The sequence below is a fragment of the Solanum pennellii genome, chromosome 3, assembly GCF_001406875.1.
Source record: "Solanum pennellii chromosome 3, SPENNV200".
Taxonomy (NCBI): domain Eukaryota; kingdom Viridiplantae; phylum Streptophyta; class Magnoliopsida; order Solanales; family Solanaceae; genus Solanum; species Solanum pennellii.
Window position 1 is genome coordinate 63,619,724 of NC_028639.1, and position 23,738 is coordinate 63,643,461.

General features: G+C 35.5%; 2 protein-coding genes across 2 annotated transcripts in view; both read left to right on the forward strand.

Moving 5' to 3' along the window:
- LOC107013568 (nucleolar MIF4G domain-containing protein 1 homolog) lies at positions 1-15,399 on the forward strand. The gene is made up of 14 exons (XM_015213448.2): positions 1-4; positions 88-173; positions 691-1,735; positions 1,856-1,923; positions 6,843-6,925; positions 7,699-7,812; positions 7,904-8,032; positions 8,240-8,359; positions 8,482-8,642; positions 11,479-11,606; positions 11,714-11,815; positions 13,041-13,331; positions 13,412-13,534; positions 14,654-15,399. The coding sequence occupies exons 1-14, from the start codon at positions 1-3 to the stop codon at positions 15,035-15,037; spliced, it is 2,838 nt and encodes a 945-aa protein (XP_015068934.1). The 3' UTR covers positions 15,038-15,399.
- A 2,002-nt stretch (positions 15,400-17,401) lies between these two features.
- LOC107014350 (nucleolar MIF4G domain-containing protein 1 homolog) overlaps positions 17,402-23,738 on the forward strand; it is a 28,670-nt gene continuing 22,333 nt past the window's right edge. The window contains exons 1-10 of the mRNA XM_027915829.1: positions 17,402-17,738; positions 17,831-18,069; positions 18,210-18,350; positions 19,247-19,393; positions 19,464-19,616; positions 20,301-20,430; positions 20,950-21,046; positions 21,190-21,310; positions 22,258-22,317; positions 23,634-23,684. Coding sequence (XP_027771630.1) covers positions 17,423-17,738; positions 17,831-18,069; positions 18,210-18,350; positions 19,247-19,393; positions 19,464-19,616; positions 20,301-20,430; positions 20,950-21,046; positions 21,190-21,310; positions 22,258-22,317; positions 23,634-23,684 — 1,455 coding nt within the window. The 5' untranslated portion in view covers positions 17,402-17,422. The remainder of the gene's footprint in view (positions 17,739-17,830; positions 18,070-18,209; positions 18,351-19,246; positions 19,394-19,463; positions 19,617-20,300; positions 20,431-20,949; positions 21,047-21,189; positions 21,311-22,257; positions 22,318-23,633; positions 23,685-23,738) is intronic.

Below are 23,738 nucleotides of genomic sequence, written 5' to 3' on the forward strand. Positions count from 1 at the left end.
ATGGGTAAGGCTGTTTTCTTGTGTTAAATAGTTACAGCCTTTCGTTTTTGTACTTATTCGCAGTGTTTTTTTTTTTTGGTGATACAGAGAAGAAAAAGTCTCGTAAAGAAAGTAGAAAAGAAGCTCGGAAGGCTAAAAAGCATAAGAAGTTTGATTCATGGATCCAACATCAAGTAATTGGTTTACTCGTTTCTTTATATCTGATTTTTAGTTTATCTGTATTTAAAATCTAGCATGAATTGCATGAAAAGAATCAAATTTGGGCATGTTTTACTTTTAGTTTGCTGTAAGAGCTTCAGTTTTGAGTTGTAGGAGTAGCAATGTAGAAAGATCATGTTAAGTATCCTAACCGCAATATGAGCGTGAGCTCACCTGCTTCAGCTTATCTAATCTGGCCAGTCATTACTGTTCATGTAATAAAAGCTTTTGTTTCCATCAAATTTTGTTTCCAACAGTTTAGGAAGATGTGAATGATGATAGATGCAAAAAGCTTTTCTTTTGGGGAAGGGTTCTAATTAATGATAATGTTCACGTATAACCAACCGACATCATTTGATAAGGCTAATTACTGTGGCAGATTTTATTTAAGCAGATACTTTTGTTTTTGGCATAAGGTCTAACTATTACCACTCATGATAAAGCACATAAATTCAACTTGACATGATTTTCTCTCCTGACATTTGGTTGTAGCAAACACAAAAAGCCCGGAGAATGTTGCCAAATTCAAAACCAACACAGACAGTGCATTCACGGAAGGATAGCCAAGTACAAAGGCATGAACATTTACACTCCTTAAATTCAAAGAAAGACTTGGACACTTCTCCGCGGTTGGATTCTTCTAAGGTGGAAAATACGAGTTTGAAAAGGAAACATGTCTCAAGTAAAAATTCAAAGACAATGTTTATGGAGTATCTTAAAATGGAAAAGGAGGGAGACACTATCTCTGCGGACGTAGATCTGAGATTGGAGAGGAAACTCGCTAAGAAACTCAAGGTGAAGAATGAGAAATTGCGAGGAGATGATGATATCGATATGTTACTTGAAGGAATTCCTTCTGTAGTTGACTGTAACAGTCAACTGAACGAATCTCTGGAGGGTACTGATACTGACCCTTCACACAAGAAACTGAAAAAAAAGACAGTGGTTGAAGTTTTAGATGGTAAACTGGTTTCTGAGGATGGAAAGTTTGATCCTTCATGTGTTAGCTATGTTGAGCATGTCGACACAGATTTACAGGCAAAACAAAAAGAGTCAAAAAAGATGAAAAGAAAGAAGACAAAGTTTGAAGAGCTTCTTGCAACTGAAATGCGTGGACAGGATATCTCAGCAGATGAGGATCTGGCTTTGGAAAGGAAGCTTGCGAAGAAGCTCAAGGTGAAGAGAGGGAAATTACTTGGGGATCCTGATGATATGAATAATTTATTTGAGGGAATTCCTTCACTTCTGGATTCTTTTGAGGATGAAAATACACAACTTGTTGGAGAAGCACCTCAAAAGCGTGATAGGAGCTCCTCAAATGAAAGATCTAAAGAGAAAAGATATAATAAAGAAGTGCAAGGAGAAGATCACAATCAAGAGGAAGAGCAGAAAGCTGAGAGCACTTCATACTGTACAGATGTGAAGGCAGCAGCTAGATCTGCTGCCAAAGAAAATGCAAAATATGTTGCTCCTCGCCTGAGGTCATGCTTGGGAGATGATTCGGAAGAGTTCGCTCAAATTCGTCGACGACTAAGAGGTATTAAATTTGTAACAGTTGCATTCATTTTGCTGGACTTGGAAACCTTTTTTTTTGGTTTTGCAAAATGATCTATTTTTCTTGCACCTGAGGACCATTAAAAGAATCAATTTCTTTCAGGTCTTCTGAATAGGATGTCCGAGGCTAACGTGGAATCGATCACAAGTGAAATTTCCACGATCTACCAGGTATGCGACTTGTTCTCATCCAATATTCTGACTGATTTCTTATCTGAAAATCACCTAATGCACTGTCCACAATAATGTTTCTTTTGATGTTTCTATGATTCAAACTAGTAATTTATATTGAAATACCTTTTGTTGGTGTATTTCTTGAGGTTTCAGATTATGATTCTTATTTTTTGCCCCTACTACTTTATTGACTCTGTAGTTTTGATACAATTGTTTGTGACTGGTCTAAGTGCAATCAGAAATTTGAAAGTTGGATCTTAACAATGTTAATTTGTGTGATTCAGCATTGAGAATACCAAGACCATTTACATTGCTTTCTGTCTTTTTTACTGTTATCACTTATAGCCGTCTGTTATGTTCAGATATCTTTAAATACTTATACTTACTTTTCAGGAATACTTGTCTTCTACTTGTGTTGTCAAAAGCGCAAAAAAGCGCTAAAGCCCTGATGGAGCTTAAAGCGCGAAGCACACTTAAAGCATGGGCTTCAGTAAATAAAAGCGCACTATGAAGAATTTTTAATATATATATATATATATATACACACACACACACACACACACACACACACTTATAGAACATAATAGACACAAAAATAGTAAATATATAGTGCTTATAATGAAGATTGGTTTATCAAAATATATGTTAATATTCTTTCATATCATCTTCCTCAATAGAGTGATTCTCATTGGTATCAGTATCACTAGATTTATAGCGCCTTCAATGTCTTCTTCCCCTGACTCATCTGAATCAACCTCATCTTCTATGTCAATACGTGGAGCTCGGGTGCTAGAGGCATTAGTTGTAATAACTCTTCTGACTATCTCTTTTGTCGCTTTGTGTATGTCAACACATCCTCACTGCCCGACGCTCTTGAAACATCACCCCAAGTTAAGTTGTCATCACCAAATACCAATTCATCTTCTGCTTCCATATTAATACCCATCTTCCCAACCAACCATTCATTACTATGATCAATGTTATCCAACGATATTGGATCGATGACACTCCGCAAGTCATAACGAGCTTTTAAAGCACGGTTATACTTAACAAACACTAGATCATTCAATCTTTGATGCTCCAATCTGTTTCTTTTTTTGGTATGGATCTGTTGCATTGGTTAGTGTTAGTAAATTAGTCTAATTGATTAACTATGCAAAGAAAAATTAATAAATATGATGTACACTACTACGAGTACTTAGTACTTACATGCTCAAACACACTCCAGTTACGCTCACATCCAGCAGAACTAGCCGTTAAACCCAAAATTCTAATGGCTAATTTTTTGAGATTGGGAGCTGAATTACTATATAAATTCCACCATTCAACTGTAAAAAGTGTTATGTAGACATCATTATGTATAAGTTATTACCTAAGTACTAAGTTAGAAATATTAAGTAAACTTCTAAACATAAACTAAATCATTAAGAATTTTAATGTTATTGTATTCACTTACCTGGAGTTCTTTTCGTTCTAGTGCTTTTTGCAATAGGAAGGCCAAATTGTTGTTCAGCTCGTGTACAATGGTATCTCTGATATGATCTTATCTTGTACTTCAGTGCTTGGAACCAATTTTTCAATACAAGCATACAACCCATTTGTTATTTTTTGACAATTCTCAATAGCTGGATTTTGAAAGAAGAACACTGGATTTAAATAATGTCCAACAGCATGTAATGGATGATGCAATTGGCATTGCCATCTTTCATCAACAGTCTTCCCTTCAAATGCCTTTGCAATAGCCTCCTTAGCTCTATCCACGACTTCATAAATGTACCCCATGACAGGTTTTTTCTCATTATCAGCTAATCGCAACACTTTAACAAGAGGCCCCATTATCTTCAAAATATTAGATACCTGACTCCAGAATGTTACCGTCAAGACAATATGTGTTGCAGTTTCCCCCCTTGGTAACTTAGCCCACCTAGTAATCACCCATTTGACAGATGTAAACATTGCTCACAGATTTGTTTTTTGACAATGCAACCGTTGCAAAGTCAGAGAACTCGTCGCAAATCGAGTAATCCCACATTTCACCAACTCTTTCTTTTTAGTGAAATCTCTCATCATATTTAAGACTCCTGAGTGTCCATAAATGAAACCGACAAGGGCAATTGCTTTTTGGAGGGGCCTTCTTGATGATAGGAATCTTCCCTATGTCTTCTAACATAAGATTTATACAGTGAACTGCACATGACATCCAAAATATGTATGGTCTTTTTCTCTGTAACAGTTCTCCTATAGAAAAAAAGGGTAAATAGACATGTTAAAATTTAGAAACCAAAACTTTGATTGATATTAGAAAGTAAAACATAAACTTAGATTTTTAAAGCAATAAATTCTTACCAGCCAACACGAACTTGCTACCATCATCACTTACAATTTGAACCACATACTGTTCTACAACGCGTTCCACATATCTATCTAGCAATTCACATAACTTCTCTCGGGTCTTAACAAGTGAGGAAGCATCAATCGACTCAATAAACACTGTTCCATGTGGAGAATTCACCAAAAACTTTATCAAAGTTCTCTGTTTTCTATCTGTCCAACCATCTGCCATAATGGAAGTTCCATACTCCACCCATTTTTTCTCTGTCTGTTTATTATCTCATTTGTCAACTCAACTTCCTTCCTAAGTAAAGAAACTCTTGATTCATGGTAGCTTGGAGGCTTCAAGTTTGAACCGTACCTTCCTACAGCCTCATTTGCTACATTGAATGGGATCCCATTGTCATAAAAGAAGCTAGCTACTTTTTGAATCGTCATTGCTCTTGCTTCTTTATCAGACGAGTCTTCGATATTTGTTTGCCTAAGTGTTCCACGCTTTTGTAGAAATATATCCATAGGTCCCTTTCCTTTGGCCAGTTTCTTATTAGAGCCACTAGGAAAACTTCCTCCACCTCTTTTCTTATGATTGATCTCTTGGACTTCATCTTCTCCGCAAACATTGTCTTGATATTCAAACTCATCAAATTCGGGAAACTCGTTAACATAGACTTCCTTTCTTATTTTTTTCTCCTCCATGTAATTTTTCAGTTTCTCTCTAGCCTCCTCTGGGCATTTTTTACACTTCACTGCATTCCTAAAGTTTCCGATCAAATGTTGTTTTTGCCCGATTAATCCACCCGTGGTGGTTTTTCCACAAAAATTGCACGTGACTCTTGTAGTGTCGTCAGGGTCCTTCAAGTAGGTATATTTCTAACCAGGATAAAAAAGAAGTTATAATATAGCAGTTATAATTTCTAAATAATAAATAATAATACACAACAAGAACAAAAAAAGGGGACACTGGACAGGTTCTTTATTACTTTTAAGCTGATACAAAAAAAAATTATATAAAGAATTTTGCATGCAAGCAAATAATTAAATACAACAACTATATATATATGGGGTCCACCACTGTGGCTATATATCTTTGTTATTATCCTATTACAATTTATAAGTGTTAATTTTTTTTTGAAATAGGTAACTTTGTATTCACAGAAAAGAGCTCATCAAGGAATTGATAAGGAGGGATTTACAAACCCCCAGGGGGTGCCATCATTCTCAAATCCAAAAAAATTAAAAAATTTACAGTTGGCCTATAAACTCAACTATACTATCTACTTTCCCCCACTAAATCTTGCTTACACCAAAATAACAAAAGGCTAAGACATCTCATCTTGATCATCTGGGAACTGCTAGTCCTCCCTTCAAAGCACCTTCCGTTCCTTTCTTTCCATAGTCTCCACCAAATGCAAGCAGGTACATTTTTCCACCAATCTTCCTTTGATCCTCTCTTCCCAATTCCTTGCCATTGTGTTAGTACCTCAAAAGTGGTTTTGGGCATTGTCCAATCAACCCTGAGCATACAAATGAACATGTTCCGCAGATCTGTAACCATCCTACAATGCAAAAATAAATGGCCATTTACTTCAGCGTCTTGTTCACACATATAGCACCTCGAGCAGATCTGTATACCTCTTCTTTATAGCACTTTGTGGGTAGACAAGCTCTTCTAATTACCACATTGACTAATAATGTACAAGTCAGGAAAGAGTATCTTCATTTTCACATTGCCTAACCAGATCTCATTCCGAAAACTGATCTTCAGGCCATTCCCCACTGTGAAAGTCACCTACGCATTGAACTCAGTCCACATTCTCCTGATAGTTTTCCATACTGAGAACCCAAAGTTACCATTCACCTCTTCAGTTATCCAATTGCTCTGTAGGCCATATTTCTCAGCTATGTACCTCCTCCATAAAGCTGTATCTTCGCAACAGAATCTCCACAATCAAGGACAAGTGTCCCATATTTCTATTTATTTTAAATTTTCTACAAAGATAAAAAGGAGTATGAAATATTGAAGCATCAACAATTTATGAAATCAGTAAAAAACTAAGAAGTAAAACAATAAGAGAAGGAAGATACCTGTGTATTTGCTTGCTGCTTGTTGCTTGTTGCCTTGTTCTGCCAGAGGAAGAGGTAGAAGAACAGATTGTTTTTTTTTTGTGCCGCAAGCCTTCTTATAATACTTCATCTTCTTCTTTTTTTGCCATTTAGAAACTCTGTGACTTCCCGTTAATTGCAGTCTAGGGAAGTTGGGAACTGGGACATACTCTTTTAATAATTTATAAGGACATCTTTTTTAAACTGAATTTTTTTTTAAAAAAAATAGAAGGGCCCACTGAGACATGGGCCTCGCCTTTGGTCATGCGAAGTGGCAGATGGTATCTGCGCAGCGCGCTTTTAATTTCACTGCTTGTACTTACATATTGAGATTTGTTTATTAGTTTCTTGATCACCACAGCATACCTTTTCTGACCAATGTGACTATACCTCAAAAATATTTGTTTTCTTACTCTATTGTTGTAAATTAAAAATCAACTTACTTGGATTAACGCCTAAAATTATCGTTTCCCCCTTGGCAGACTGTTGGTCGCACTTTTGGTTCTCAGATTATCAGTGATGAGGTTCTGGCATCATGTTCTAGAGGTCCGCGTGGCAATGAACAGTAAGAATTTACCTCGTCTTATCTGAAGACAATTTATCCAGTCTAATTTTCTACAGAAAACTTATTTTTGAATAATTTCTCTAGAGACAACAGTTAATTTGAATCTGGAACTGGTGTTAGCTTATTTTCTTGCAATATCTATTGTCTAACTCACGAAGTTACCAAGTTCAGAAAAATCTTCTGTCTAACCCGCTAACGTTGCTTCAAGATGTTTGTTTCCTAACAAGGGTTTCACAGAAGCTAAGTGGAACAATTTTTGAGTGACAGTAATGCTAATCAATATTTTGCTTCTCAAAGCATTTTATTGAAGGTGGACCTTAATCTGCAAATCAGAGAATTCTTAATTGATGTTTTGAGAGGCAAAACAATTTACTGCTGATCTATGATATATTTTAATTATTTCAGCTTATTCTGACCTGCAGAAGTTCCACAACTGTTGGCACTTTTTCTAGTACCCCTTGAGTCAATGCTGTATTATCTTTTCTTTTATGGGAAGGTAGAGAATCTTATTAGGTACTCCAAAAAGTACATCAGAAAGGGGAACATCCTTCTAAATATTGGAGGAGCACAAAAGATCTAATATCGATAGAAAATCAGATACAGGAACCTTTCTATACCATAGGTTCATATTTTTCAAGCACCTAGATTTGACCTGTTGAATACTGTCCTCCTTGTCCTCAAAATACCTTTGTCCTTTCCATCCAAGTGAACAGAAAAAGCAAGCAGCCAAGCAGGGATAGCAGTCCAGTAATGCCTGGTATCATTTGATGTAGACTATTTGTACCAGCTGCACTGGAGAAGTTTTATGCATCCTGGCATGACCCAGTGAACACCAAAAATGGTAGGAAACATGGTCCAGATATGTCTAGTAAAAGCACAATGGAGAAGTAGATGATTCACAAATTCAACTGCTTCTTCACAAAGGAGGTATCTACTGCAGACGGTGAAACCTCTTTTCTGCAAATTGTCATGAGTTAGGCAGGTTTCATGCCTAACAATGAATGTGAAGCAAGCAACTCTTGGTGTAGCAAATTGTCTTTCAGATAGTCCTCCGTGGTCAACCATTTTGAGTGACTCCTGTACTTCCCAGGAGATTTTTATAGCACGGTTTGGCAGTGAACTTGCCATCCTTCTGAAACTTCCTTCATATTAAGTAACTTATAAATGATCGATGGAGATAGTTTCCAATTTCTGAAAAAGTTATTCATGTCTTCGACTTCCAATCATATAAATTTCTTCCAGGAACAGTTTCCACCCTCCATTAGAATAACAGTCTTCCACAGTGCTGTATTGGTTTGTACTGATTGCTTACAGGTCTGGGAACTGTTCTTTCAATGGAATATCATCTAACCACCTATTGGTCGACATTTTCAGTTTCTTCCATTGCCAATTTTCTGCTTACACAGTCAAAGATCTCTTCCAGAGGCTCCTGATGTGTTTCCGGCTTAAACACCATAGGCTCCTCTTACAATATTCGTGCACCACTCAATTCTTCCATATTTTCAGACACAACATCTTTCCATTGATCATTACCGTTATCGTAAACCTCCTTTCAGTATTAGATTCTATTTTGTAGCTGCAGAATCTTTTGCCCCCAAGCCTTCAGATTTCTTGTCTCTATTAATAATACTTTTGTCTAATGGATCTGCTTCTGGTCCTGATTCCCTCCCACAGGAATTTCTTCTTGTTCTGTCCAATTTCCTTTCCACACTCTTGGGTGTGGGAAATATAGACATCATATGTGTGGGGATTTCATCGAATACACTATTAATCGGGTTCAACCTGCCTCTAAATGAGATGAACTGCTTCTTCTAGGGTGCCAATTTTCTTTCACACTTCTCTATCACCCCTTGCCACACATAAGCATCTTTTTATTTTGCACCCAAAAGGGCTTTCCAAGTTATGTTATAGGGAAACTCTCAACTTTACAAAATAATGTTGTAGCCAGCTTGTGGATAACGGGGTCTGCATTAACAGAAAAGATGCTATTCTTTGCCAATTCACATGCAAATAGCTTGAAAAGCTAGAATAATTGCTTACAGATGAAGTAGTTGCACTTGCTCCTCCTCTGCACTCTGCAGTACAAAACACCAAAAATTCGTCAGTGTAAAGGATATGAGGGACTTCAACTTTGTTGGCATTTCTGCCTTGAATGTTAAAACCTTCTACCTACTTAACTTCTGTAGCCTTCCTTAGCATTAGACCTTAAGGTTCCAAGGACAGAATGAACATGTATGGTGAAAGTGGATTGTTTTGTCTTAAATCCTTATGTGTAGGGAAGTAATCTTCACGTAAGCCACTGGGAATAATAGATATTCTGACAGTGGAGATACAATACTTGATTAATTGTATCCATTATGCTCCAAACCCATGGAATCAATAATCTTGAGGAGGAAATCCCACTTACACTGTCGAGAGCTTTCTCCATATCTTATTTACATACAACCCCAGATTTCCCCCCTTCTGATAATGGTCTAAACACTTATTAGCAACCAGCACAGCATTGGCCAATAGCTTCCCTTCGATAAATGCGTTTTGTTTACTTGTTACAAGCTTGCTAATAACCACTTCCAATCTTTCTGTAAGCACCTTTGAAATCATTTTCTCCTGCTGGCTTATAGGCCTGGAATCTTTTATTTCCACTGCTCCTTTCTTCTTGGGATTGGGAGTAATAAATGTAGCATTTGAACTTCTCTTCATTCTGCCTTCTTGATGAAACTGTTCCTAGGTTTTAAAGATGCATCCCTTAGGATATGCCAACATCTTTGGAAAAAGGCCATCTGATATCCATGACACATCTTTTGGGGAAGTCCATCTGAAACCAATCCTCAAATAACAGCTAGCTCCTTATTGGTGACAATGAGCGTGATCTTAACAGCGGAAAACCCAAGGAAGCAGAGGACCCATTTCAGTTGGTGCTTTATGTGCAAGAGTGAGGGTGAGCATGTAGATCATCTGCTATTGCATTGTAAAGTGGCTAATAGATTATGGAGGGTGGCCCTTTAATTTGTTTGGGATGCAATGGGCGATGCCGACCTCTGACTCTTATGAGAGAGAAGAAAGACCATGTGCATGGAGAGTACCCCCTTAGCAATCATGTGGGTCATTTGGAAACAGAGAAATAAAAGGGCTTTTGAAGGAGTGGAGCAAGCTTTTTTCAATTTGCAAAGTAGTTTTTTGCCTTAGTTTTCTTTTGGTGTACTTTTGAGGTCCCTCTATGTATAGAGGATTGGACCTCTTGTGTTGAGAACCATATTATGGTACAGGTCCTCCTTTTTTGGTACATGGATTGTATGCAAGGTTCCCACAATATAAAATTATTTACCTTTATCAAAAAAATCAGCCAGCTCTTTCCAAAGAGTTTTCCTTGCTTTCCTTTACATGGCGCATAGACTCAAGTAGGTCATTCCAGCTACACACTTTTATCGTCTTTTTTAAAATCTAGGATTCTTCCTTCCTCGGCTACCACTTTTGAGCCATTAGCATAGTTGGTGTCCAATGGTAATACGATTACTGACAATTTGCAGAATTTCTAGATGAATTGTATAGCTCTTTGTTATTTATGGTGTAAACAGAAAGTTTTAGTACAGGCAGAAGAACTTTTTGATGTTATAGACAATTTGTGACAAAAAGCACAGATGGAGTCAGTCTAGTAAATAGGGAAAAAAAGTTATCATTCTCAAAAAAATGGTAATACGATAGTGTTCTCTTTCATTATGCTTTGGGTAATATTAATTTGCTTATGTGATGACTGTTTGTAGATTAGTAAATATCATAAGTGGATGGCTTATCGGAGTATGCACCTTCTTTGAGTTCTTTTATCTAGCATATATTTCCTTTTCTAACACTTGAACTTGAAGACCGTCGATGACTAACTAGCTAGTTGTTAGTGTTAGTTTACTATCCTCTTAGGGGTCGTTTGGTTGGGAACTAGTTATCCCCAGATTAACTATCCTGGAGTTAGTTATCCTAAGATAACTTATCCACCATGTATATGGGATAACTTATCTCATCACTATGCTATAAATGGTGGGATAAATTAACCCAAACATGTCAACCAAACAAGACATCTCAATTTTATCCCAGGACTATTTATGCTTATCCCTCACACCAAACGAGCCCTTAGTGTTGGTGTGTTTCAGTCATCCAAGTATTTCTCCTTCTTTACTCTTGCCCGATGTCTGTTCCCTATTCCAGAGAAATTTCAACAAATTATTCATGAGTTGCTAGGTGCTATTAATCAAGGCCTTAACTTATTCCCCTTTATCCCTTGTAGCATATGGTTTTTCTTTTCAACACACAAATAATTTGTTTTTCTAAATCAGGCAATTAATTTCTAACTTAAAGAAGGAACTTGTGTTTTGCTACTTTTGTATGCTTCATATGTGACACTAAGCCAGTGCAATAGTCATAATTACAGGTTATGCAACCCCTCTATTGTGTCTGACATTCCATCGACATCATTTACTATAACCAGATTGCACCAAGATTCTTTTCCAATTCTGACTAGTCTGAATATTAAATGATTATGCGTATGTGCTTTTACTGAACAGCTTGTGGGATGAAATTGAGAGGTGATGATCCTGTTGGCATGAAGAATTTTATAGTTAGCGTTCAGAATAGGGTGAATGAATTGAAATCCTCATCTGGGGAAGGACAATCAAACAGTATGGGGAAAAGGGTATGTTAATGCTTTCTTATGCAGATTGCTTCTTATTCTGTCTCAGCTAACCACGTAATTTCTGGAACCACATTAATCTATATTTACACGTACTGGTTTTGTGACAGATGGAATTCATGCTTGAGATGATATGTGATATCAAAAACAATAAAAAAAGGACGAAGGAGGAGACCTTGCCGCTTACCCGAATAAAGAAATGGCTACAACAGGTGCTTGTTGGATTCAGCTGTTTTAGTCAAATAATTATCTATTGGTACATTTGATCTGGGATGACCTTTTTAAGGTTGTGTTCATCTATCTTATAAAATAGACATGGTAGTCTTCCTTGGGAAATAATAAAGATAGGTTTGACCAGTCACGCAACACTCTCCTTCAATTGCAACCGAGTTAGAATATGAAGATTAAAAAAATGGAATAACCGGAAACTATACCTTGAGATTGCTATGGAAAATCGTGTAAATTAAGCAAGCATTGAATGTTCTACTCCTCTTCTTATTGTTATGGGTGTAATTGTCTCTAATCAGTGCTTATATGAGATATTGGAGAATGGTTGGCTCCTCGGATGGGATTAGGCTTAGGAGCTTGCTAGTTTTCTCCCACAAATTCCAACTCTCTAACTTGCTTTCATTCTCCAATTGTCAAATTATCACTTAATATGTATTGTTAACCAAATCCTTTATTGTTTCATTCGTGAAAGAAGCTGATTCCTTTGAATGATGGGTGTCTTTTATTTATTGAGAAAAAAGGTATGTTTTATCCCTTCAGTTGTTAGGGACGATCACTCTTCTAAGGTATAGTAGTAGAAAGCTCTTCTTTCTGAGCCAGTATCTAGATGGTTGAACTGATCGCCCCTGTCTTCCAGTGTCTTTATTTTCGGAACAACAAATTTAGTTCTTGTATGAGTACTAAAAGATCTCATGTTTTACTTACTGTATCCGATAGGTTGATTAAATCCGTATGTGGGATTTTTGAGAAATTGTTTAAAAGCCCTGGTTTGATGTTTACTCTTGATTCTCAACAAGATATTCAATCAAGAAATATAATCCACATATTACGTCCAATCTTTGTTGCACTTAAATGCAAAATTTGGTACGTTGTGCTGAAGATAGCGTTTCAAATCTAGTGAAAATGTGCTGGCTTTCACACTAGTGGAACTAATACATATATATTTGTTGATCAAGTAATACAATTGCAGAACACTATTTTTGCAAGATTCGGTAGTTCTGTGGAAGATAAACGTGGAGGGCCAAAGATGTTATAGTGCTTAAGTTTCACTACTATGCTTTTGTTATTTCAATAGATAAAAACAATAAATGATGGTAGTTAGCTGCCAAGTTCCATGAAATTTGAAGTTCCTTAGATCATCACTCTACATTGTCTCATCATTTCTATCATCCTTAGCATGCTAATCTCTTCTTGTTATCTTACTTGCAGCTCAGAGTAGTTGATATATTGATTCGAGGGTTAAAGTGGAGCAAGCTGATTGATCCTGACAAGAGAGGCCAGTGGTGGATGTCTGGAAATATTGATTCCACAACTGATGTTCAAGATGTTGCCAGCACAATTGATTTGGAGGTCACTGAGGCTCAAAAGATGCTCCAGCTTGCTGCTGCTCAGAGGATGAATACTGATGCAAGAAGGGCAATTTTCTGCGTAATAATGAGTGGGGAGGACTATATTGATGCATTTGAGAAACTTCTAAGATTAGATTTGCAAGGCAAGCAGGTTGGCAACTGTTGGTTGAATTCCCTGCTATTCATTGTTGTGCTTCCGGTGTGCAGATTCTTTAATATTTGTACATGCAGGATAGGGAAATCATAAGAGTTTTGGTGGAATGCTGTTTACAGGAGAAAGCTTTTAACAAATACTATTGTGCTCTAGCTTCCAAGTTATGCAGCCATGATAAAAACAATAAGTTCACCCTGCAGGTATGTCTTCTGCTTAAATGCATCTTGAGAAGTTATGTTACACGGTCTTCTGCACTCGGCAAAGCTGGGGACAAAAAGTTTATTTATTACATTACGTGATTTCTAGAAAGGGAAAAACTACATCTCGTGTGTATTTATTATGACTGTAAAATATTTTTCAATTTTCTCATGTTTGGTTGGTCAAGATATTATAGTAAACATTTTCTTTAGGAATTTAGGAAAAAAACTTCATTTCTAGTAGTAGGGAAAACAAGTTCCATAAGTAGCATTCCACATTAATTGTCTCCTCCACAGTCACGCCCCACTTCCACACCATAGTGATTGTCTAAATTATATATAAATATTCTTGGGACAATAATTTCTGCTTTCTTAACGAACACCAGAAAATAAGTAAAAAGACCATTTATTTTAAATATTTTCCCTCGTACAAATACACCCCTCATCTTATCACATGTCAGGAAAAGGAGAAGAGGAAAAGACAAATGAAGTGCTTCTTACACTATATGAAGTATGAACAGTGCAATTTCTTTTGATTTTTGTTTCCTGATTGCGTTTGATGCAATTAAAGTTCGAAGTCAATTTCTGACCTGTGACACAAGTTAATAGTGGGTTAAATTGAGACATTCTGGTGGTTTAAGAATTTTCTTGGCACATAAAATTATATTTTGAAATCATATGCTCATTTTGGTAATGTAGGACGGATACAATGAGACTATGCTCAGACACAGTTTTTACTCCTTTTCTGTCACACACCATTGGTCCTTGTTTTCCTTTTTTCATAGTGGCCACAATTGTTATGCTCTGAGGATAATCTGATATTATTTGAGATCATATGCTCATTTTAGATATGGAGGATGAATTTGAGAACTATATACAGACAGTTTTCTCTTTCTCTACACCATTAGTTCTCATGTCCCATTTTATTGGAGTGGTCAGAATTATCATGCTTGAGAATCATTTGAAATATGGTACTCGCATGAACTGATGTTTGCACCCAAGAATATTGCATGCGCTAAACTCCTTAAAGTAGTGCAATATTATCAAGTATGTCTAGTTCCAAAAGCACTGTATTATACTTATCTCAAAACCATAACCATGCTAATCCATTGTTACTTGCAGTACTGTCTGTGGGATCATTTCAAGGAGCTTGATCAGATGCAGCTGATCAGATCAATGCACTTATCCAAGTTTGTCGCAGAGATGGTTGCTTCTTTTAGCCTTTCACTTGCTGTACTGAAGGCTGTTGATCTCAGTGATTCTTCACAATTGACTCCAAAAAGAATCATGCACTTTCGGATGCTATTTGAGACTATCTTGGAGTTTCCTGAAAAGCTTGTCTGGAACATTTTTACTCGAATTGCTCTTTTGCCAGAGTATGAATCACTTCGTGATGGGATTGTCTTCTTTATCCTCAAGTATGTCATTGATAGCCAAAAGTCTCTGGCAGATAAATTCAAGATTGCAAAGAATGCTCTTAACAATGTTGAAGGAGTCATCATGTGAGTCTTTGCATGATATATTCTAGATTCAGGATTTTGCAGGAATGGTTATTGTTGTTGGAGCAACAGTAACCCAGTTTTGGTAGATGTTTTCTTGATTCTATGATCGTAGGATAGGTATGACTAGAAATTCAGTATAGACGGATCCTAGTTATGTGACTTCAAACCTTGGAATTGCATAATGTTTCATAATTAACTTTTTGAGGTAGAGAAATGTGCAACTCTTGCCACAGTGTCTATGTACTTTATTACATGCATTGTTAGTGAACATTATTTAGGGCCTCGGGGATTTGGTTGCTATTGCAACTCTACTGTAATTTCATTAGTTAAATTTGGCATCTTCTCTTTAATTAATATTTTGGGAATTAATTGGTGTATGTCATAAAAGATATTGTGAATTTTCTTGTTTCATGTCAAAAAATGGTTGTCTCTTAGCTTCTGCCTTTGTATGATGGATTATTTGGAGGTAAAGAAATGCAAGTGTTTTTATTTTGGCTTTACAACAAATAGAATATCATTATTGATCTTAAAACTTAAGGAGTCATTTGATTGTGCAATGGGATAGGTTGGGATATTCCATGGCTCATAGAATTATTTTATCCCGCCTTTTATACGGAATAACTTATTTGTAGAAGGGGAAAAGGGTCTGATATACCTCTCAACTTTGTCATTTAGAGCTGATATACCCCTTGTTAGGAAAGTGGCTCATATATATCCCTACTTGTAAACAAAGGCTCACATATACCCTTTTCCTCTAACGGAAATGAAAAAAAATGATTTTAATCTAAATTTTTATTATTTTTTTCTAAAAAATTAAATCCCATATAAATTTAATCCTCGTCAAACATATTTTTTTTGACTTTTTTTTGTTTCAATGACTAATTTATAATTATTATTTTGATAATCAACTTTATTTATATTTCACTGATATTCTTGTAAAACTTATTGTAGATGATCAAATTTTTTCCTCGAATTCGAAATTAAACTACAATACACACAAAAAAAAATAGTTTAATTTTTTCTCTCTATAAACTAAGGAATGAAAGAAAAAAACAAAATAAGAATAAGAAACTCAAATAATTATTATAAAAGAAGTCAAAAAATAATTTATGTATGAACAAATTAAAACATACCTTGAACTTTGATAGAAGAATCATATATATCCCTAAATATTTTTTTTAAAAAAAATTAGAAGTAATAAATATAAATTTAAAACTAATTTTTTAACTTCCATTAAATGAAGGGTATATGTGAGCCACTTTGTAACGGCAGGGGTACATATGAGCCATTTGTATAACGGTAAGGGCATATATGAGCCACTTTTATAACGAGGAGTATATCAGCTCCAAATGACAAAATTGAAGGGTATATCAAACCCTTTTCTCTTTGTAGAATAAAATAAGCACCATTTTTAGCTTCTGGCTTTGTCTGATGGATTATTTTGAGGTAAAGAAATGCAAGTTTTTTTTATTTTGGCTTTACAACAAATAGAATATCATTATTGATCATAAACTTAAGGGGTCATTTGGTTGTGCGATGGGATAGGTTGGGATGTTCCATGGTTCATAGAATTATTTTATCTCGTCTTTTATATTGAATAACTTATTCTAAAATAAAATAAATTAAGAACAAATAAACACAAATAAAATAATCTCTTGATATATTGAAAGATTTATTATCTTTGGTGTAACAAGGATAAGGCAAATTTGTTAGCATCGGGTGCTTCTTTTCTTAAAAGAATATCACAAAATCTTATTATAAAATCCCTTGGAATACATTTAACTAAATCAGCAATTAGGTCACGACTAATGGGCTACCACTCAAAGCATTTCTATTAGTCAACAAATAGACCTAAATTAATACTGCTTTAAATTATAAAACATTCTTAAATATTTAAGATATAAAATAGTAAGACGAGAGAATGATACTTAAAAGTCTAAAATCATTGTAATCCAAAGAAAATAATTTCAGTAGAGAATAGGATAAATTTTGACGAATAAAAAAAAATTACTATGAATTCTAATAAGTTGAATAAATCAAATCTATTTTCAAACTAAAAAGAATAACCAATAGAGAAATTAATAAAAACTTCCTTTTAAAAATAAAAGACTATATCCAGTCACATATAAATGACTCACTTCTTCAAATTTATTCCCGATGTGGCTTAGAATTTCTTTTTCTTAAAATCTTTAATAATAAAATTTTTAACTAGAAAAAGTTATCAATAATGTTTTTTTTGAAAATAAATGTTGGAATTAATTGGCAAAAAATGGAAACATTAATGTTGTTAATTTGTAACATTCATTTTTTTATTTTATATTATAATTACATCTGTGTCAACACCACGTCTGAATATAAGCATTTTATCATTTTATATTTGAAGGAATGGATGAGGGTTTCAATTGACGGCTCGACTTGGCGTTGTATTGCCTTAGCTTTACCCTACTACTACAGAGCTACCACACTTCCTTCTTCCGCCGCCTTGCTGCTTCCTCCGTCGCCGGCGGTGAGTAGACGGCTGTTTAATTTCACACGTACCTTTTCTGTTTCAACGCCGATGGGTTCTCAGCCGGAAGTATTGGATTGGCCGGCCAATAAGGTCCGGCAGACCTTTATCAGCTTCTTCCAAGGGAAAGATCATAAAGAGGTCCAATCCAGTCCTGTAGTTCCTCATAATGACCCTACTCTTCTATTCGCTAATGCTGGTTCGTTTTTCCTTCACTATTGTACAGTACTTGGAATGTTGTTTTTGTTGTTTTTTGGGGGTTGAATAGATAAAGTTTGTATTTTCGTGCAGGGATGAATCAGTTTAAGCCTATTTTCTTGGGTATTGTTGACCCAAATAGTCCGTTGAGTAAACTTAAGCGTGCCTGCGATACACAGAAGTGTATTCGTGCTGGTGGCAAGCATAATGATCTTGATGATGTTGGTAAGGATACTTACCATCACACATTCTTTGAGATGCTTGGTAATTGGTCATTTGGGGATTATTTCAAGAAGGAGGCAATTGGATGGGCCTGGGAACTACTTACCCAGGCAAGTTTTATCCTCATTAATAGTTAGTAATGTTCCTGTTCAGAGTCAGTTGGGCTCCTTGCATATATGCTGTTTGATCAAGAAATGGTAGGATGCTGACTTGTTCAAGTGTTTCCCCTTGTTTGATGGTTTTTGTCCAGGTATATAAACTGCCAAGTGAACGGATTTATGCCACTTATTTTGGAGGTGATGAAAAATCTGGCCTTCCAGCGGATAATGAAGCTAGAGACCTATGGCTTAAGTTCCTTCCTCCTAGCAGGGTGTTGCCTTTCGACTGCAAAGTATGTTATCGCACTGTATCTCCAATTTGTCATCTTGCTCAAATTCATCATTTTCTGTTTGGTGCTATGTTAATTCAAAACTGAATCTTCAATGAGGTAATTTTCTTAGTATACTTGATATTTNGTATTTTTGAAACCGGTGAATCTTATTAAATCTTTAGAAGCATGTTCAACTTTTAAGACCTCTCAATTTGGACAAATTTTTTGATGATGTGAGGTAAGGGCAGTGGTAAGTGTCATTTTTGCCTTATAAGAATGCAAGTGTCCTTTATGCTGATAAAAGAAGCAAAATTGTGGTACTTATCATTCACAAGTGGAGAAGAGCATCATATTCATCAAAGCATATGAACTTTTGAGGGCGATGATAAGTAACATTTTCGCCTTGTAAACATTAAGTATCCTTTTTGCTGATTAGAAAGTAAGAAGTTGTGTTCATCATTTAGGTGGAGTAGGGTGAAGAAGGGTGGGGGGGTGGGGGCGTTACTCGTTGAGTTATGGAATTTGAAATAACAAATTGCCTCGTTAAAGAAAAGAAAAAAAAAAGAAAAAAAAAAGAAGCAACTCAAATTTTTGAATTAGATGTTTTTAGAGGTTTTGAGTAATTGATGTACAATAACCATTGACCTGTGGAATTTGAAAGAAAAAATTCCCTCGTTAAAGAAAAGAAAAAAAAGAAGCAACTCAAATTTCTATAAGCTGTATTAGTCATATGAATTAGATGTTTTTTAAAGGTTTTGAGTAATTGATCTACAATAACCATTGTTCTTAAGGAACGCTTCCAATCAATGAGAATTGTCTTCCAGTATGTTGACATGAGAACTTCCTTTCTTGTACAAATGATTTAATTACTTTGAGCTAAGTTCAGATTTTTTCATTACACTTTGTGCTTGGAGTAGGACAACTTTTGGGAGATGGGTGATACTGGACCTTGCGGACCCTGCACCGAAATACACTTCGATAGAATCGGGAATCGTGATGCTGCATCATTTGTTAATAATGATGATCCCACTGTGATTGAGATATGGAACCTTGTCTTTATTCAGGTACTATTATCTCCCAAGTTTTTGTTTCTCATTGGGAAGCTTTGTTTTAACTCTTGTCTGTCTTTTGCAGTTTAATAGGGAAGCTGATGGTTCTTTGAAACCTCTTCCAGCTAAGCATGTTGATACTGGAATGGGTTTTGAAAGACTAACCTCTATCCTCCAGAACAAGATGAGCAATTATGATACTGATGTGTTCTTACCCATATTTGATGCTATACAAAAGGTAATATGAACATGTTATCTTTTTGAAATTCGATTTTATTGATTTGCAGTTCTCTTGAGCCACCTAGCATATACATTTCCTCATTGCTTTGAGTAAACTGTAAACGGACTATTTCTATGATGGCCTTTCATGAATTCACCCATTTATGTCATGACTGACGTTATTCTAATTCCTCTTTATTGAGTTTTATTTTCCATATTATTTCTCGCGCAAATAGGATTTTTAGGGATTCAGTGGCCCTGATGTAAATACTTATTCAAGTAATGCTTTAAAGAAAATTCTAAAAATTGTAAAATCTCTACATTTATTTTGAAAAATGTTGTGTAACCACTTTAAAGTGGTTGATACATTATTTTCCATAGTATTTTACTTTTCATTTACAAAATTAGCTTAAACAGAAATTTTAGGATTATCGAGGCGAATTTTCTGTAAAATAATGGCTACTGGCAAGAGCACTCAACTTCTAGTTAAGAAATTGGGATTCGATTCATGTAGGAAGCAAAGTGGGGAAGAGCCTCCGTTGACTTTTTGACGGGTGGTTTTGAAGTCCTGCGTTATACCAGATTAGAAAAAAAACTCGTCCTGAACTGCTTGGTCCTGAGCCTGAATTGTGTTACTGAAATTTTCGTTTTGCTATACTTATCTAACTTATTCTCCTAAATTGATATTTCAATCTTTTAATAGGCAACTGGAGCTCGTCCGTACTCTGGCAAAGTTGGAGCTGATGATGTGGACAATATTGATATGGCCTATAGAGTTGTTGCTGACCACATTCGAACTCTCTCTTTTGCCATTGCTGATGGTTCTTGCCCAGGTAGATTCTTGTTAGTCTGGTCCATCAGCTAGTGCTTAGGGTTGTTCAAAATCGTTTCTCTCCTGTTTTGGTTGACCCCCTACATTAGTACTATGTTATGGTGTCAAAAGTTTTGATTACGTGTAAAAGTTTTTTGGTGTGATAACATTCATTATATGTATAATCTTATTGGTGTTTGTTTTGTTGTGGAGATTCAAATCTTGTATAATGAATGAGTTTGCAGTCACTTTTTGTTTCAAGATGGTTTGTATTTTACAGTTTGTGTCTGGTGAATTTGTTGTCTAATACTTTCTCCTATTTCCTTCACCCGCTGTTACTTGAAACCTACACGTTCTGTTATAATGATGTGCATCCATTTTAATTTGAAATTTGGGTTCTATGACTTTCCATGCTTGGTAGAGAAGTATGGATTCTAGTATTTTCAAGGAGCTTCTGACAGTTTACAACGTTTTAGGCCAAATAGCAGTGTCTGGTTTTGTTCTTTGGTAAGTCTAATGTTCACATTTTCTTGTTTTGCAGGGAATGAAGGCCGTGAATATGTCCTCAGACGCATTCTACGTCGAGCAGTGCGCTATGGTACAGAGGTTTTGAAAGCGCAACAAGGATTTTTCAGCAGGTATGCGGAAGTACTTCGAAATTTGCCAGTCTCATTATCTTTTGGGCCTACAAAAAAGGGTTTATTTGATATTTAGCAGTTCTGTGCTATATCCTCTCTAGAGATCAATGTATTATTTACACTCTGCTTTATGTTGAGAGTAGCCTTGTGAAGGTGGTGGTAGAAGTTATGGGTGATGTCTTCCCAGAGCTGAAGTTGCGTGAGACACATATAAGGGATATCATTGCTGATGAAGAAACTAGCTTTGGAAGGACATTGCTGCATGTAAGCTTCTTTGTAATATAAGAAAGGAATCAAGTCTAGAAACTCCAGATGTTTTGATAGTATAGGAAATAGCTTGCAAAAAGTCAAGTTTAATTGTTTGTTGCTTCTGTGTTTTTGGTGTACTCAATTATACTCCAATGACACTATCCCCCTCATTGATGTACTAGACTCAATTTAGGTTCAGATAGCTGGATCCGATGATCTTATTGCAAATATGCCTCAGTATTGCCTATGTTCTGGTTGTAGTAATATACAAAGTTACCTGTTTCAAAAAAAAAAAGAAAAAGAAATACTGTAATTTGTATTCTGCATATCAACTGTCCAAAACAGTTATTGAGCCTGTAGATGCTGTCTTCTTATATTGGTGATTCTTTGCTGTTAATTTTCTCTTTCCTGAGATAATGGAAGTATGCAGATATTATCCTGATAGCTATTTGAGGAAAATCATATGTAATACTAACTCCATGATAAACAATTTGCTAATAGGATTGAGTTGAAGGCGCTATTACCACTGATACTGTTGGAACACTTCTCTGCATATTGATAACTGTATAGGTGATGGCTTAATACTAAATGAAAGAAATATAATTAGCATTCAACTGAAATTTGTAACGATTTTGTGAGCTTCCCGGGGAATATCAATTCTGTAGAACTATTTTCATTCTGTTACAATTTTGTTACACCTGTGTTCAGTGCTTTGTTGACACGAGTAATGGAATTGTTAAACTACCTGTCTTCTTCACATCTAAACCTTTTCTTGTCTATATGCTCAGCTTAATGATATGATTCTCTCTTACAACTGTATTTGACAAAATTGGGTGGCTCATGACTTCTGATGGAGCGGTTCTTGCTCCTTGTTTGCTCCTGATTGGAGGAGAATGATTACTTATTTTGCTATTGTTTTGTCTTCTAATTTTTTTCTCTTTTTATCCAACTTCTTTCTTCAGGGAATCGAGAAATTTAAGAAGGCAGCTCAAGAGGTTCAAGGAAAGCAATTTAGTGGTCAGGCAAGCATACTGTCCATTTACAACTTGTGACGGAGAAATCAGCCAAATTCCTTCTAATTCAATATCTTATTTGTGCTCTTAATTTATACTTAATACTCAGATCATCTCAAATCCCAGTTAGTGTCCAGTGCCTCTAATTCAAATTGATTTGGGTTGTGTTGTATTTAGTGAGGTACATGTAGAACCATAATGTCTCTTCTTTTTTTGTTTTTCTTGAATAGAATAGACAGAAGTTATACTGATGGGAATAACTGTGGGTCTGATGGTACTTTGCATGGAACATAAGTTATTTAAGAAGTCCCCTTTGTATAGAAAACCATTGATCTAGAAGGAAATGTGGACATTCAATTGAAACTTATGAGTAAAATTTCAGCTTGTTATACGACCTTAGCTGGTATTTCAGGTGCGGGATGTCGTACAGATTAGTTTGTATAGGTTACATGCAGTTTCTCAACCGTGTCTGTTATTATAACATAGAAGTAATGAAGCTTCACTTTTGTTATTTCCTCAAGACCTGGGAAAACAAACAGGACGTGAGTTGTGATCAAGAAGAATATTATGGCATCAGTTTGGATTGTATTGAAGACTTAAATTGGGTCAAACGGTCATCCATAAGGATTTGGCAGAATTATGGTGTTGAAATTTATCAACTGCACTTCCAATGAAATCGGGAATATTTTGTATATAGCACCTAAAACTTTTTAATCAATAAGATGCTAGTATTTGATTCCAGAAGTAAAGATGTTTATTTAGCTCATGGCTAGCTACTAATGCATAAGATAAACATTAAATGTTGTCATTCACTCATTCTATCAACATGATTCAATTTATAGGTTTTCTTCTCTTCTCTTGTATTCTGCTTTACATACCTTATGGTCTTCATAAAACAATATTTCTACTTTAAAGGTATTTATCTTCTTAATTTTTTCTTCACTAGTATTTGGCTGCATATTGCTCATTTTCTGTGTGCGCTTCACATTCACCTATTGAGCAGAGGCCTATGATATGACACCGTTGGCATCCGTATAAAGATTAAATTTCAATTTTCATAAAATAAATACTCTTCCAAAAAAACAGAAAAATGGGTAGTCTTAACTGCAGGCAAATAGATGGAATGTTGTTATTAGTCAGTTTTCATGTGATTGATTTCAACTTATCAAATTTAGTCCAGTAACTGTGCAATTCTTTTTCTGCTTTAGATATTCATTATTGTACCTTTCATGCACTTCAAAATCCAAATTTCTTTTGTTAGCTCTGGACGACTTGGTATCTCATCTGTCTTTAATTCTTCTTCTTACTTCTCTTGTGATGTGCAGGAGGCTTTTGTCTTGTGGGACACTTATGGATTTCCATTAGATTTGACCCAGGTAAATAGTGCTTTAACCGGTTAATTCATTTCTCAGTGATGAAAACAAATTAAA

Bases quoted from the DNA above. Each gene is read 5' to 3' on its own strand.
- LOC107013568 (XM_015213448.2), top strand. The intron at 1,924-6,842 runs GTATGCGACTTG...CCCCCTTGGCAG, and splicing joins AAATTTCCACGATCTACCAG to ACTGTTGGTCGCACTTTTGG. The intron at 11,816-13,040 runs GTGCTTGTTGGA...TCTTACTTGCAG, and splicing joins TAAAGAAATGGCTACAACAG to CTCAGAGTAGTTGATATATT.